At 48.6% G+C, this 15,808-nt stretch overlaps 1 protein-coding gene across 1 annotated transcript; it reads right to left on the bottom strand.

Moving 5' to 3' along the window:
- Positions 1 to 13,342: 13,342 nt before the first annotated feature.
- LOC144252309 (olfactory receptor 2C3-like) lies at positions 13,343 to 14,467 on the bottom strand. Its single transcript, XM_077794718.1, has one exon. The coding sequence runs from the start codon at positions 14,465 to 14,467 to the stop codon at positions 13,343 to 13,345; it is 1,125 nt and encodes a 374-aa protein (XP_077650844.1).
- Positions 14,468 to 15,808: the final 1,341 nt, after the last annotated feature.

Here is a 15,808-nt window from a genome sequence, read left to right on the forward strand (position 1 = left end):
TTAAACTCCTATGATTTTACATTTCATATCAATCGTCCGTGACCCGGTTTGGGTTGATCTTGTAGAAGGGATGAGGTTCAAATGAGGGTTTTTGATAGCATATGGAGGTCCACTCATTCCAGCAATTTGTCTTTCTTACTGCTAATGCTCAATTCTTGTGAGTTTTTTTTTTTCTTTTTAGAAATCATGTTACAGATGCTCTGATACAAATTTTTCTTTTGAATTTTTTCAACATAGTTCGTAATGACTTAAAATACTTTATTCATTCACATCAAACATGAACTAAATTCATAAGAATTTTGTCTCAAATAACGGGATTTTCATTCCTCAAGGGAGTTCATGAATGAAAAGGAGCTTGCAGCAGGGCCTGGGGTTTGGTGTGATTTTTATTTCCAAAAGTAGGCGAGACAGAAGCTTACCTTGTCCACAGTGGAACCTCCTGAGTGCTGTGCTCAGAAGCCAGTCCACACCCACAGAGATCATCCCTATGCTTCTCTGTTCTGTGGTGGGAAGGAGGCATACTGGGTTAATTTGATTGCAATGCTCTATAAACAGGGGCCTTTATTCAGGAAATGCTTCTTGAATCTTAAATACACAAGAACACTAAAAAAAATGGGATAATTGAATGTGGTGGCAAAGGGACTCAGAGGAGACTCAAAGGGACTCCAGGAGGAGGATGGGTGTGCCCTGGTTGACCATAGAGGACATGCTGTGGAGCAGAGACCAGACTGCATGAAGGAGCAGGTGGTGACCGCCTTGTCACCTGGTGAAGGCTGACCCCAGCCCCTTAGCAGGGACACAGTTGTAGGAGACCAGGATCAGGACAGACCCAGGACAGTGTGTCCAGGCAGGATGGGCTGATGGCAGCCGGCACCTCACATACAATGTGTGATGCATCAGTGACAGCAATGACCGTGTAGCCCCAGAGACATGGTCGGTGGGGACAACATCAGGTGGAACTGGCGGTTCTACTGAGCCAGGCTTAGGCTGCCATCTGAAAGCACAGCTATGGACGCATCATCACCCATGATGGAGCAGCTTGAAGCTGGCTGTAAAGAGCCATGCTCCATGACCAGAGGGGCATGCATCCATGGCCTCGTCTACATGAAGGAGTCGGGCTGTTCACTCCAGTTGTGATGGTCTTTCCTGGGCCCAGAGGCTGACCAGCAGCCAGGGAAAGATGCTGGGTATAGCAGAAGCTGAGGATGGACAAGGTGCTGAGGAGGAAGTATGTGGGCATGTGGAGTTGAGAGGTCACCAGGAACAGGAAGATGACTCACTGGTCCACCTCTTCTGCCCAGTGCCTCGAATCTGTAGGAAGGTGTCAAGTTGGGACTTTGTCTGCAATGGGGTGTGGCTATAGCTTTCCGTCTGTAGCACTGGGGTCCATATAACTCTAGAGACCTCTGCAAAATAGAGCTTTTAAAAGATCTGTATTGGTATTTCCAGAACTAAAGTGTCATAAAAAAAACAGCTTCTTTTCAGGCTCTGCCAGTGATAAGCCCCTTTCTGCTTCCTGATGAAATTTAGAATGTGGGGTGCAGCAGCTTTGGTTAGCAGGATCAGTACCCTCACCTCCACCTCACACTCTGTGCGTCAGTGCTGTCCTTGCTCCGAGCTGCAGAGCTGGACAGGGACCAGGCACAGTACGTTGCCAGCTACTCACTAACTGTGTGACCAGGAGAATGACAGCTGGTGCTTGACCATGCATCCTTGGTCCTGACCCAGTCATCTTGACCACACTGCATCCCGTGTCAGCAGAGGGCAGCTTGAGGGAGAAGCTAGGATGATTGTGTGGGTGTCATTTTACAATAAGTTTGCTTCTGATCTGCCTCAACTCTGTAAGAGTGAGCTAAGTATTCTCATTATTAAATAGACATGAACCAAATATTTGGACAGTGAACATGGACCTCCCCTAGGATTAACAAAAAGGTATGTTTTCTATGTCAACAATTAAAAGTTAGGTCTGAGGACTCAGTTTCTTACCATACACTCATTTTGGTGTGACAGACACATGGATGCCAGAGGGGCTAGGATACCAGGACAGAGGTCTGCATGTGTGTCCCTGTGGCTTCCCACAGCTCTGCTGTCCATGGGCAAGATGTACCCATGTGTGGTCTAATGAGAAAGGGTTGTGGATCCTAAACTCAGAAAAGGAGCCATATGTGATGAATAATGAGACCTAGAGTTTAACAAATAAACACAACTTGGAAGCAACAGATCAATTCCAGGGCTGACGTGGCAGGGTCTGTCCTGAACACACTGTGTCTGCAGGTCTCATTGTGAGAACAGGCACCTACATGATGTTGAAGGCAGCTGCACAGGGACTGGGACATGGCAGCAGTATGCCGGGGACCATGCCTTCCAGGCATGCAGGATGCATCACCTGAGTTCACTGATGCTCAGTCCAGGGCCGGGGCCCGGCGTTTAGACAGAAGAGGTCATACCCATGCCAGGGTCACATCAATGGTCTCTGTGGAACCAGGGAGAGCGAGTAGGAGAGGAGGAACTCTGACATGCACTTACAGAAATGTGCAGGGAGACCCGGAGCCCTCGGGGTGTGAGGGTTCCTCTTGCAGTTGGCCAACAGCTGTTCTTGGAGGCAGTGGCCTTCAGTATACCTGGACTCACCTGACACTCGCCACCCAGCCCACCCTCCTCTGCCATTCTCGCTGTGGGCCTCATGCTGCTGATCAACACCAGCCACTCATTCTATTTACCCGCAGCCACCAGGCCTTGCTGAGGGTGTGCCCCAGCCTGACCCTGCCCAGTCAGCTGAGAAGACCACGTCCACTGACAGTGGTGGACCCTGGGGACCTTGTGATGCCAGAGTCTTTTACAGTTTCCACTCCCTTTTGTGACCGATGGACACTTCAGCACTCGTGTCTAGCCTTACTGTGGTGCTAGGGCCTTGTGGCCCCACCTGCATGCGGCAGTGCCTACTAACAGCCTGCCAAAGGCTCAGCGGTCCTCATCTCCCACACCCTCACCATCTCCCTGGCCCTCCGCTGCCTGGTCTGGTGACCTGACCTCCATCTGGCTCAGAGTCTGGTACACTGGCTCTGTGGGCTTGGCGGTGGCACGTTTCACATGTGCCAATGGGACAGAAAATGGGGAGGATGGCTACCTGGGGTCAGAGACTCTTGTGAGCTCAGGGGCAGGAAAGTGATGTCAAGGAAGGGGACCTGGAGCTCTCCAGAGGGGCCCTGGTTTCCCATGGCACCCATTACAGCAGCCCAAGGGGCCCAATCAAGGTGACCTGTGTGTGAGGCACAGAGCATGGGCAGTGGAGCTGGTGGGGCTACGGGTATATGGCTCAGCTGCAAGATAAGGGAGGCTGACATACGGCCCAACATGGGAAAGCCTCGGAATGTGCAAAATGAGAGAATCCAGACAGGAAGCCCACAGATTTTATGGTTCCCTTAACATGGAACTTCGAACTGAGGCAAATCCAAACAAAGCAGGTTCCTGGTTACCAGGGGCTGGGGCTTGGCAGAGGCAGGGGAGGCACCAACAGGTAGAGGTTTGCTGGTGGCAGTAATAAAAGGGTCTGGAACGACGTAGCACTGAGGGTTGTACACTATTTTGAATTGACCTACTGCTACACTTTAAAATGTCTGCATCTGTGGTGTATATTATCACAATACAAATAAACTCACACTAGCAAGAAATATGCTGCCTCATCAGCAGGGGTAGACAAATAATGAAATGACTAATAAAGAAAAAAAGTCTACTACAGCCTCTGCCAAAATCAGTGTAAGAGACAACTATGTCAGACTTCCCCCAACACCGCTCACATCCCCACATGCAGACTCATTCCTGGCTCTGCAAGCAATGCTCCAGTGAGGGCAGTCAAAAACAACCCCCAGTGTTCATAAAAGAAGCACACCTGTGCCCTCACTGCAGAGAGTGTAATTGTCCACAGGGAACAGTCCCCGAGTGTCCCTCCTGCACTCCACTCCCTGGAGCACCCCTGCAGCAGCCTTCTCTCCTCTTGAAAGCTCCAGGGATGAGCAGCGGGCTCAGGACATGCAGGGCTGTGCATCAGTTTGTCCCTGGGGTCCCCTGCGTTTCCCCTCTGGAGCATGGCAGGCTGTCCTCCCTCCATGGGCTATTCTCTTCTCAGCAAAGCTGGGGTGTGTTTTCAGTTCCAAGGCATCTGATCTAAGACTGAAGAAGGCGTCCCTGGATATTCACTGGGTAGAGCCGGGCACGCTGCCCCGCTGAGCTGGCTTCCCAGAGCTGGGATGGTGAGGTCCCAGGACTGATCTGCCCCTCCGGATCCCACATGCTCTGAATGCATGGGCATTACCAGTTCCCAAGGTTGTCCTCCTTCCTCCATGTCCCCTGCAGGAAGCAGAAGGTGGCTGCTGGCTCAGCCTCCTGAGTGACCTTGGGTTTGCTCCTCTCTTGTGGGGGACAAGGGGACTGGGTCCCAGGCTTCGTGGTAAGTCCAGTGCAGGCTGAGGGGCACGGATCACTGAAATGCTCTGCCCTCCTCCTCCATGGCCAGGGTGTTTAGCGGTCTTCCACACACTGGGGGCACATGGGGCTGCATGGTGAGCTCAGGTCAATGAGGACTCATGGCTCTTCTCAGGGTCACTGGGCCACCACTCTCTGATGACATGGCATGGAGGAGGGAAGCTGGTGAGGTGCAGAGTGAGGGTGCTGACTGTGTCACTGGGGACCGGAGCTGAACGTGATAGCAGGGTTCACTGTGACAGGATCGTATCCATGTGGGACAGAACTGGCTGCCTTCAGTGCCAATGCCCCTCGCTCCCTCACCTTCCCCCTGCCCTGCTGGCCTTCCTCCACTGACTCAGGGTTTCTGACTGGGCTGTGTGTGCCTCAGCTGGGTCCTTGGCTGTGCTTAGGGCACACAGAGCATCCCTGGGCCAACTCCAGACTGCAGCTGCTCCCCTCCCCCCAGCCCCTTCCTCTGCTCCTCCAGCTCCCTGTTTCCATGGGTGGCCCCTCACCCTCTGTCTCCCTTCTTCCACACAGGAGAGAACATGGGGCCCTGCACTCTGCGCCTGGCTTATTTCTGCAGGAGGACATCTCCAGTGTTGAGGTGAGAGTGTGGTTGTCACCTTGGGAGAGGCCACCTCTTCCTCTGCTGGGGCTGTGGCCTTTGGGCTAGCTCCAGGGTCACCAGGAGCTCAGGCTGTGGATGCCTCTGGACATTGCTGGAAACAGCCCAGAGCATCAGGAGGGTTGCTGGGCCTCCAAGAGTCGGCCAGACTGTCCCATCACAGGCACCCCTTGGTGTCCATCTCTTGGTGACATTTCTGCATTTGCCAGGGTGTCAGCTATGAGTCAGCATCATTTCTCTCTGTCCACAGGGGGGACACTTCCTCCCACAAGTGACAGGGCAGGTGTCAAACCAGCCTTCTGCTTTTCAGGTCAGCTGTGGGGCCTCCTTGCAAGGACCCATCACTGGGACTCCTGCATGACACAGTGGCAGAACACTAGCCAGGCTCCCTCATCCCCACGTCCCAGGTATGAAGCCAGCCATGCTCTGAGGGCCTCAGCTGCCTGTGACATGGAGGAGGTGGGGATGCATTCCTCAAGACGCCCTCTCCAGGGTCCAGCACACTGCTGGCTGGCTGTCTGCAGAGCAGACCCTGTCTCGGCAGGACTCCTCTCCGACAGTCTCCCGGGGGAAATGCCTGGCGCTCTCTGAGTCCCATTTCTACCTGTGCCAAGGAGTCCCTGCATTTTCTCTAACTGACTGATTGGTGCACACTCTCTGTGCGTGTTTAGGAGGCTCCTGGGAGCTGGGATTCGGGTGCTCACTGGGTGGACATGGCCTCAGAGTCAGTAGCGCAGCATCACCGTGGCCTCTGCTGCTTCCTCAGGGAGTCCCTTCACACTGCTCTCTTCTGGGAGGGACACAGGGCACTGTGGTCAACTGTACTCACATGCTGGGACAGAATCTGACCTTCCTGCCAAAAACCAGTGGTGCCATGGGTTTCCCTCTACCCCGTCCTCCTGGCAGGCTGCTCTCCAGCCCTGGTGACCTGCCCCTGCTCTCTCTTCCCAGGTCCACCTGCAGGAATTGCATAGCCCTGAGTTCCCAGGTAAAGCACTCAGTGAACATGCTGTTCCTGCCCCCATGACCATGCCCAGGTACCGGGCTGGTGAGTGCCACTCTGTATCCTGAAACAGAGCCAGCTGTTACCAAGGTGAACAGGTGAACCCTAACCACAGTCAGTAGACTCTTCAGTTTTTGGCTGGGAGAAATAAGAGTCTTGAAGATAAGGACCCCAGAGAATGGGGTTGTTAATGCCATTCTGTTTTGATGTTGCTCTCAACTTCCAGTTGGAGAGGCCTAAGTCTGAAATTGTTTGAAGTTAGTCTCAGCTTCCCTTCTGACCAGTAAGAGGTTGGCTGGATCAGGAAGTACTGCTGTTTGGAGTTTTGTCCACATGGGCCAGATCGGTGCACTATCAGGCTGGGGCTCCTGCAGAGTTCCATGAGTGGGGTTCCAGAGGCTGGGCCTGAGGGCTAATCAGGTCTCAGGGGAGCTTAGATCAACACACCCCTAAGGCCTGGTAGTTGCTGATCTCTGTCAGGAGCTGGATCTCATGAACCTCTCAAGAATTCTACTCCAGGCACCAGGGAGCCAGTCCTGCACACTTTCTGCTGCCTCCAACACCATCTTCCCAGGCTTCATCCCTGGGTGTATTTCGTACCTTTCAGATTCCCAGCCCACTTCAGCTGGTTCCATGAGCCACCAGACTCAGAGAGGAAGACAGTTGCACTCCCCTCCCTTTCTCTGACTTGAATCCGCTGGGCACAATCTTCTCTGTGTTCTGCTAGGTGCACCCTAGGCCACATGGTAGGTGCTTTCTAGGATGGTGTGGCAGTGTTTGCTCTATATCTGGGCTCCATGGCAGCAGCTGCAGCAATTGCTTCAAAGTGGCCCCTGCTTCTGCTCTCTGTGGCCAGCTGAGAAACAGAGAGTACTTTTCAAGCACCAGTGCATAGAGGAGCCTCTGGGTCAGTAAGTGTAGGCAGCTCTTGGTCTCCTGATTATCCCCAAATCTGGGTTTCTTTATGTTGTCCCTCCTTCTGTGTTGAATCAGAGCCATCATCACTGTCACTGATATCCTTGGTGCTGCAGCAGCTGGGCTCCAAGGTACTCTTTCTTCTTCGTTTACTGTCCCAAATTTCTAAGTCCCTCAGCCACTGAATGTTCAGTATTGAACTTTAGTGAAACCCCTCTTTCACTCACCTTGCTGAGAAGCAGTCCTCCTGTGCTCGAATCCTAAGCCTCAGAGAGACAAGGAATACAGATTTCTTCTACTCTGCTATCTTCTGACCCCCCTAAATTGTGTTAAAGGTTTTAGTCACATGAGCCCAAAGGCATTTGGATCCATTTCTTTTGTTTTCTCAAGAGCACTTATTTATCCATTAGCCAATTTTGGTATCTGTATCAGGTAACGTACAGGTAAAAGCACATGTAATCCAGCTTGCACACACATACGTAGAAACAGACAGGAAACCAGGGTTGTATAACTTATCTAGATTTAACATTGGCCAGGATTTTTTTCCACACATATTTACTGGTGAGTTATAGTTGTACATAACGGTGGGGTTTGTTGTTATGTATTCATAAGTACACACAATAACTGGCCGATATCATTCCTTAGTATTTCCTCCCCGCCTTCCCTCCTCCCTCACCCTGATCCCTTTCCTCTACTCTACTGTTCTCCCTTCAGTTTCCATCAGATATCCCCATGTTTTCCTTTTTCCCTCTCTAGCTTCCGCAGATGAGATAAAATATGTGACCCGTGACTTGCTGAGTTTGGCTTATTTAGCTTCATATACTGGTCTCAAGTTCCATCCATTTTGAAAATGACATAATTTCATTTTTCTTTATGACTAAATAAAACTCCATTGTCTGTGTATGCTGCATTTTCTTTATCCATTCATCCACTGATGGACATGGAGGCTGGATCCAGAGTTTGGTTACTATGAATTGTGCTGTGTTAAACATGGGTATGCACAGATTGCTACATACAGAATGCTGACTTTAATTCTTTAGGATAGATACTGAGCTGTGGAATGGCTGGTTACATTGTGGCTCTGCTGCTACTCTTTGGAGAAGGCTCCATACTTCAATAGTGGATTTCAATAGTGGTTGTCCTAATTTACAACCCCCAACAGTGTAGAAGTGTTCTTTTTCCCCCACATCCTCTCCAGCATTATTATTTATTATCATTTGTCTTCTTGATCACTGACATTCTGACTGGTGTGAGATCAAATCTCAGTGTAGTTTTGATCTGCGTTTCCCTAATTGCTAATGATGTTGAATATTTTTCATATATCTATTGGCCATTGGTTCTTCTTCTTTTAAGAAATGTCTGCTTAGTTCATTTGACCATTTATTAATTGGGTTATTTGGTCTTTTTTTGTTTGTTTGTTTTTGGTGCTGTTTTGAGTTCTTTACATATTTTAGATACTAATTCTCTATTTGAAGAGTAGCTAGCAAAGATTTGTTCACATTCTGTGTGTTCTCTTTTCACATTTCTAATTGCTTTTTTTTTTTTTTAGCTGTGCAGAGCCCTTTGATTTGACGACATACCACTAATTAACTGTTGGAATTATTTCTTGAGATTTAGAGGTCCTATTGAGAAATTAATTACCAGTGCCTCTATGTTGGAACATTGACCCTTCATTTTATTTTAGCAGTTTCATAGCTTCTGAAATGATTCCTAGGTCTTTGATCCATTTTGAGTTGATTTTTGCAGAGGGAGAGATTAGGGTCTAGTCTCATTCTAAATATGGATAAGCAGTTTTTCCAGCATCATTTGTTAAAGAGGCTATCTCTTCTCCAGTGTATGGTCTGGGAAACTTTTCAGGGATCAGATGATGTTATTTGTGCAAGTTTGTCTCCTTGTCTTCTGTTCTGTTCCACTGGTCTGTGTGTCTGTTTTCAGGCCAGTGCCCTGCATTTTTTGCTGTTTCGCTCTGCAGTATAATTTGAAGTTAGGCATTGTGATCCTCAGGCATTGCTTTCTTTCTTTCTTCTTTTTCCCCTTAGAATTTCTTTGGCTTTTCTGGGTCTTTTAATTCTCAAAATGAATTTGAGAACTTTTTTTCCTAGTTCTGTGAAGAATGTCATTGGTATTTTTGAATCTGTATATTGCTTTTTATTAGTTTGGTCATTTTAACATTATTCATATTGCCTGTCCATGAAATGGGAGGTTTTTCCATTTTCTCATGTCTTTGTCAATATCTTTCTTTAGTGTAATAGTTTTTATAGTAGAGGGCTTTCACCTCTTTGGTTATATTTGGTCTTAGGTATTTATTTTTTAAAGGCTATTGTGAATGGAATTGTTTCCCTGATATCTTTCTTAGCAGATCCACAGTGGTATATGGGAAAGCTATTGATTTTTGTATATTGATTTTGGAACCTGCTACCTTGGTGAGTCTATTAGTTCTAGCAGATTTCCTAGGTACAAGATCATTTCACCTGCAAACAGTGAATATTTGACTTCTTGCTTTCTTGTTTTTATTCCTCTCATTTCCTCCTCTTGCATAATTGCTGTGGCTAGAATTTTTACTGCTATATTAAATAGAAGTGGTGAAAGTGGACATTCTTGTTCCTGATTTTAGAGGAAGTGGCTTGAGTTTTTCTCCATTCACGTGATTTTATCTTGGGTTTTTCATATAAAGCCTTCATGATATTGAGGTAGGGTCTTGCTAGCCCCAATTCTTTAGTGTTTTTATCATGATTGGGTGCTGAATTTTGTCAAAGATTTCCTCTGTATCTGTTGAGATGAACTAAGTAATTTTTGTCAGTATTTGTCTTTATGTGATAAATTTATCAATTTGCATGTGTAAAGCAGTCCTTGCAACCCTGCTAAAACCAATTTAACCATGATGTACAGTCTTCTTTTTTTTTAAAGAGAGAGAGAGAGAGAATTTTAATATTTACTTTTTAGTTCTCGGTGGACACAACATCTTTGTATGTGGTGCTGAGGATCGAACCCAGGCCGCACATGCCAGGCGAGCGCGCTACCACTTGAGCCACATCCCCAGCCCCATGATGTACAGTCTTCTTAATACGTTGAATATAATTTGTTACTACTTTTAAAGGATTTGCATCTAAGTTTGTCAGGGATATTGGTCTGTAGTTTTCTTTCCTTGATATGTCCTTATCTGGTTTTGGTATGAGTATGATTATGACTTCATAGGGTGAATCTGGAAATATTCCATCCCTTTCTGGTTCATGGAATAATTTGGGGGAGCATTTGCATTAGTTCTTTTGTAAAGGTTTAGTAGAATTCAGCTGAGCATCCATTTGGTCCTGGGCTTTTCTTTGTTGGAAGGCCTTTTGTTACAGCTTCTTTCTCATTGCTAGTTATTGGTCTGCTTAGGTTTTCTATATCTTCATGATTCAATTTTGGCAGGTCACATGTATCCATTTCTTCTAGGATTTTGTTACTGAAATACATGTTTTCAAAATGATCCTCAGGATTTCTATGATGTCTGTAGTGATTTCTCCTTTCTCATCTCTAATGTCGTTCATTTGAGGTCATCTCTCTTTTTATTTGGTTAGTTTGGCTAAGGGCTTATCAATTTGTTTATCTTTTCAAAGACCAACTGTTTTTGATCCTTTGCATTTTCTTTTTAAATTCTCAGTTTCATTGATTTTAGTTCTGATCGTAATTATTTCTTTCCTTCCACTGGTTTTGGAATTTGTTTGTTCTTGTTTTTCAAGGACCTGGAGATACATCATTGTGTTATTTATTTGGGATCTTTCTGATTTTCTTATGTAGGCACTCATAGCCATAAGCCTTCCTAATAGAATCACCTTGTTATTATTTCAGAGGTTTGATCCAAACAATTTTGAAATTTCTCCCCTTATTTCTTCTATCACCCAATCATTATTCAAAGCTGTATTGTTCAATTTCCATGTGTTTATGTAGTTTCTGTGGGTTTTTTTTTCTGATTTATAATGTGATTCCTTTATGATCCAATAAGATGCAAGGAATATCAATCTTTTGAATTTTTAAAAGTTGCTTTGTGACCTAAAATATGGTCTATTGTGGAGAAGGATCCATAAGCCACTGAGAAGAAAGTGTATTTGGCTCTTGTTGGATTAAATAGTCTGTAAATGTCTGTTAAGCCTATTTAATTTATAATATTTTTCAGGTCCAAACAGTCTTCACTGAGTTTATGCTGAGATGAGCCACCTATTGGTACCAAGTAGAGCTGAAGTTTGAAGGTCATTACTTTGTGTGTGGAGGAAGGTGAACTCTCTCTCATCTGGATTTAGTTCAGCAGCAGTCTCTCCTCCTTGTGAACTTGTGGTGTCCCTGCAGATTCCCAGCACCTCACAGAATAGGGAGGAAACATATAATAGCCACAAACAATGAAAGAAATAAACAGCATTAAAACAAATGCACAGTCCTTACTATGATACCCACAACACTAATAACAAGAGACAGGAAAGGTGGGGTCAGCAATTGCCAACAGCAAGAAGTCAATAACCATGATCTAGATGCCAGCCACGTGGTTCATGCTGGGAGAGCTGCAGCAGCATGAACAGGGCAGGAGTTATGCAGACCAAATGTTCTAAAAGGTGCTGAAACTACAGCTCATTGTAAAAGAATGGGATAGAAAGGTAGGAGAAAGTTTAGAATGCTCAAACTGAATGGAAAGAATGGAAAGAATGCACAAGAGAAGTATCCAGCAATGGTTATAAGAAGGAGGAGAAAAAACAGAGTACAAAAAGTAAATGGAAAGAGAGAGCAAGAGAAATTGGCTGTTAGTGGGAGAAGAAAGCAGGGGAAGAGAAACAAACAAAACAAAACAAAGGAAAACCAAAATAAACAAGCAAAACTTTTAACCCTGAAGAGACAGCATGGGGAAAAAGGATTGTCATAAAAATTCTGAAGATGAGAAAAGGGAAACAAATATGTAGGTGTATAGACCCAGGAACCAATCGGCATAGCAATAACAATAACAAAAAAGGGAAGAAAGAAAAAGAAAAAAAGGAAGAAGAAAAAGAAAAAAGGAAGAAGGAAAAAGATTCTTCATGAAAGTAAAAAACATTGGCTCCACTTGGCTGCATTGAGGTGTCCAAACCGTCGTCATCCCAGTGGCTCAGGAGAATGAGGCAGGAGGATGCAAGTTCAAGGCCAGCCTCAGCAACTAAGTGGGACCTTGTCTCAAAATAAAAAGGGCTGGGGATGTGGTTCAGTGGTTAGGTGCCTCTGGGTTCAATCCCCAGTACTGGGAAAAAAAGGGTGGAAGTTTGCTGCATATGCCTGAGTGTCTTCTCCAGTTTTCTTGAGCTATGTACTGGGGCTGGGGTGGGGTGGGGCTTGGACTGGTGACCTCTTCCTCTTTCTGTCACTTACTGAGCTGCAGCTAGAGGGGCCTGAAAGTGAGGCTGGTTAGAACATCTCTGAGCCTCCCTTCTCACCATGATAAGGTGGGATGGTGTGGGAAGGGTTGTCAGCTGGATTCTTTCGCACAGACCAGATCCATGTACTGCAGGATGGGCTTTGAAAGAGTCCCAGGAGGAGGTTCCAGCAGCTGGAGCTTGGGGACACTCAGGCCCTGAGGGCTGTGCTGGGTGGAGGCTGCCCTGGAGAGATGAGATCAACACGCCCTGGCTCTGGACAGAGGCTGATCTCTGCTGGGGGTCTGCACCTCAGGAGCCTCCCAGGAGGAGGACTCCTCTCCACACATCCTGGAGTGCACAGCAGGGCACGTCCCTCTACCCCACCACAAGGGGGTGCTGAGGCTCCACTACAGAGGTAGGACCACATCCTTGGCCCTCAGCTACAGGACTCACCCCAAGGGCCTCTCTCCTCCCTGAAGCAGGGGTTGGGATGGCACGTCCCCACCCGGACCCACCTCTCTGAAGCCATCTAGGGCTCACCAAGATTGTCCTTGCCAGCAGAAACAGATTAGTTGGAGGGGGCTTCCTGTGAATAACAGAAGAAACCCCTGAGACCATCCCCACAAGAAAGTTAGTAGGTGTTAAGGAGATCATGCTGGGACGAGGGACAAGAAAAATAGGTGGTTCTTATAAAACCCCAAAGCATTGGAGGTAAAAGTGTAAGCACACCTGTGGACTGACAAAGCCAGACTTCAGACCCAGGTCACACCCCAGAGCTTGGCAACCATCTAGCCTTCATTAGGTTATCAATGTCCACTCACTGAGTCACTGAAAGCACCCTCAAAGGCAGACATAATTACAAACAATGAACAGTGCAGCAGTAACAACACAGACGTGAAACACTCGTGCATATCAGTGTCCACAGGATGGGATGCCAGTCATCACACGCATACACAGAGCATATGTAACTCTTCATGGTCATGATCGGCACACTCCCAGCAGGGCTCCAGCGCAGAATCTGAGCGCATTCTTCACGTCCCTGTTCCTCAGCGTGTAGATGAGGGGGTTCAGCATGGGGGTGGCCATGGTGTAGAAGAGAGCTATGAACTTGCCCTGCTCGTGGGAGCTGCTCTTGGCTGGCTGCAGGTACATGAAGAGGATGCTCCCATAGAGCAAGGACACAATGGCCAGTTGGGAGGAGCAGGTGCTGAATGCTCTTCTCCGCCCTTCTGCTGACCGGATTTTCAACACAGCCTGGGCAATGTGTCCGTAGGACACCAGGATAAGGCCCAGCGGTAAGACCACAAAGATGAAGCTAGCAACGTACATCTCGACTTCGTTGAGCCTGGTGTCCACACAGGCCAGTTGCATAATGAGAGGCATCTCACAAAATAAGTGGTTGATGCGATTGTGCCCACAAAGAGGCAGGAGCATGGTGAGCGTGGAGTCGACCATGCTGGTGGTCAGGCCCCCAAACCAGGAGGCAAAGGCCAGGCCAAGGCAAAGCTGTGGGTGCATGATGACAGTGTAGTGGAGGGGCTTACAGATGGCAGCATAGCGGTCATAGGACATGACAGCCAGGAGGACACACTCGGTGGCCCCCAGCCAGTGGGATACATAGAACTGCACCACACACCCTCCATAGCTTATGGTTTTCTGTGGTCCCCAGAGGTTGACCAGCAGTTGTGGGACAATGCTTGTGGTGAAGCTAATGTCCAGGAAGGACAGGTTGGCAAGAAAGAAGTACATGGGCGTGTGGAGGCGCACGTCCACACGGGTGACCAGAATGATGGTGGCATTGCCCAGGATAGACACCACATAGCACACCAAGACCACCATGAAGAGGATGGGCGCCAGTGAGGGGCGAGCAGAGAAGCCCAGGAGCACAAACATGGCAGGAGAACTTCCATTGGTCATTTCCAGCCTCTGATGCCCAGAGGGTGGGGCCAAAAGGCCACCCATGCTGGGGGCACAGGACATGATGCAGGAAGCCATCTCACCACTTAGGAGCCAGCCTGCTCCCCGAGCTCTCAGAATGCTCCTGGATGGCTTTGCGTGGTCTTCCTGAGGCAGAGAGTCTGAGTGAGAGGCCTGGACAGGCATGGCCCAGGGAGATGTGGAGGTTCATGCATGACATTAGCACTGGTTCCAGTGGAAAGGTCACTTGTGCCAGCAGCATCTGGCCTGTGCCTGAGTGTGCAGTGACACGGGGGTGTAGCACCAGGCAGAGGGTGGTGTTCCATGTGACGAACTGCAGGGCAGGAGTCAAATCAGAGTCCTGCCAATCACACAACCAGCTTTGTCAGTGACATCTCCAGACTCACCCCTCCTTGCCACGCAGGGTCCTACCTCCTGGCCTTCCTGTGGCCATTTTCCACCTGAGGTTTGATCTGATATCCTAACTTGTCTCCATGCTTCCTTTCCAAGTTTTCCCTCAAAACCAAGCAGGACACAAAGATGAGCTAGGACCACAGGACCTGTGCCCACCCGAGGGCCTTGGTGCAGAGATGGCCCCTGCTCCACGCTCTGTAGCAGCCAGCCTCCCGGACTCTCACCCACTCCATCGTGGCATTTTCAATGGTGGCCTGTAATGGAGGCCCTCCTCAGTGCCCTCTCCACCTCTCCTCACCTGCCCTCAGCCTTGGTGGCTACCACCCTTGGCCAGCTGCTCTGCCAGTATGCTGGACCCTATCTTACTCATAGACTACCAGTTCCCTGTGGGCTCAGTCCTTTGGTTTATTTGCTTCTGGGTGCCCAGAGTCTGTCAGGGTCTGATGCAGAGTCACTTCATGTCTCTTTGTGGATGTGACCTGATGGGTGGTCAGATGGCCTGTGGTCAGGGCAGTGCAGACCTGGAGTTGAGGGGCTGCTAGAAGAACCTCACTGGGGTTGGCAGGAAAGGTGTCTTGGGACTGCCAATGGCTTGTGGAGAGGCCCAGAACATGCTCTGCAGAGAGGGAACCAACAAGCCACGTCTGAGAACCTGTTCACCTTGGTAACAGCTGGCTCTGTATCAGGATGCAGAGTGGCACTCACCAGCCCTGTGCCTGGGCATGGTCAGGGGGGCAGGAACAGCATGTTCACTGAGTGCTTTACCTGGGAACTCAGGGCTATGCAATTCCTGCAGGTGGACCTGGGAAGGGAGAGCAAGGGCAGGTCACCAGGGCTGGAGAGCAGCCTGCCAGAAGGAGGGGTAGAGGGAAACCCATGGAACCACTTGTTTTTGGCAGGAGAGTCAGGTTCTGTCCCAGCATGTGAGTACAGTTGACCACAGTGCCCTGTGTCCCTCCCAGAAGAGAGCAGTGTGAAGAGACTGCCTGAGGAAGCAGCAGAGGCCATGGTGATGCTGCGCTAGTGACCCTGAGGCCATGTCCACCCAGTGAGCACCCGAATCCCAGCTCCCAGGAGCCTCCTAAACACGCACAGAGAGTGTGCACCAATCAG

The sequence above is a fragment of the Urocitellus parryii genome, unplaced genomic scaffold (genome assembly GCF_045843805.1).
Source record: "Urocitellus parryii isolate mUroPar1 unplaced genomic scaffold, mUroPar1.hap1 Scaffold_40, whole genome shotgun sequence".
Classification (NCBI taxonomy): domain Eukaryota; kingdom Metazoa; phylum Chordata; class Mammalia; order Rodentia; family Sciuridae; genus Urocitellus; species Urocitellus parryii.

What these genes read in the sequence shown, in the direction of transcription:
- LOC144252309 (XM_077794718.1), bottom strand. Translation starts at nt 14,467, where the DNA reads ATGCCTGTCCAGGCCTCTCACTCAGACTCTCTGCCTCAGGAAGACCAC.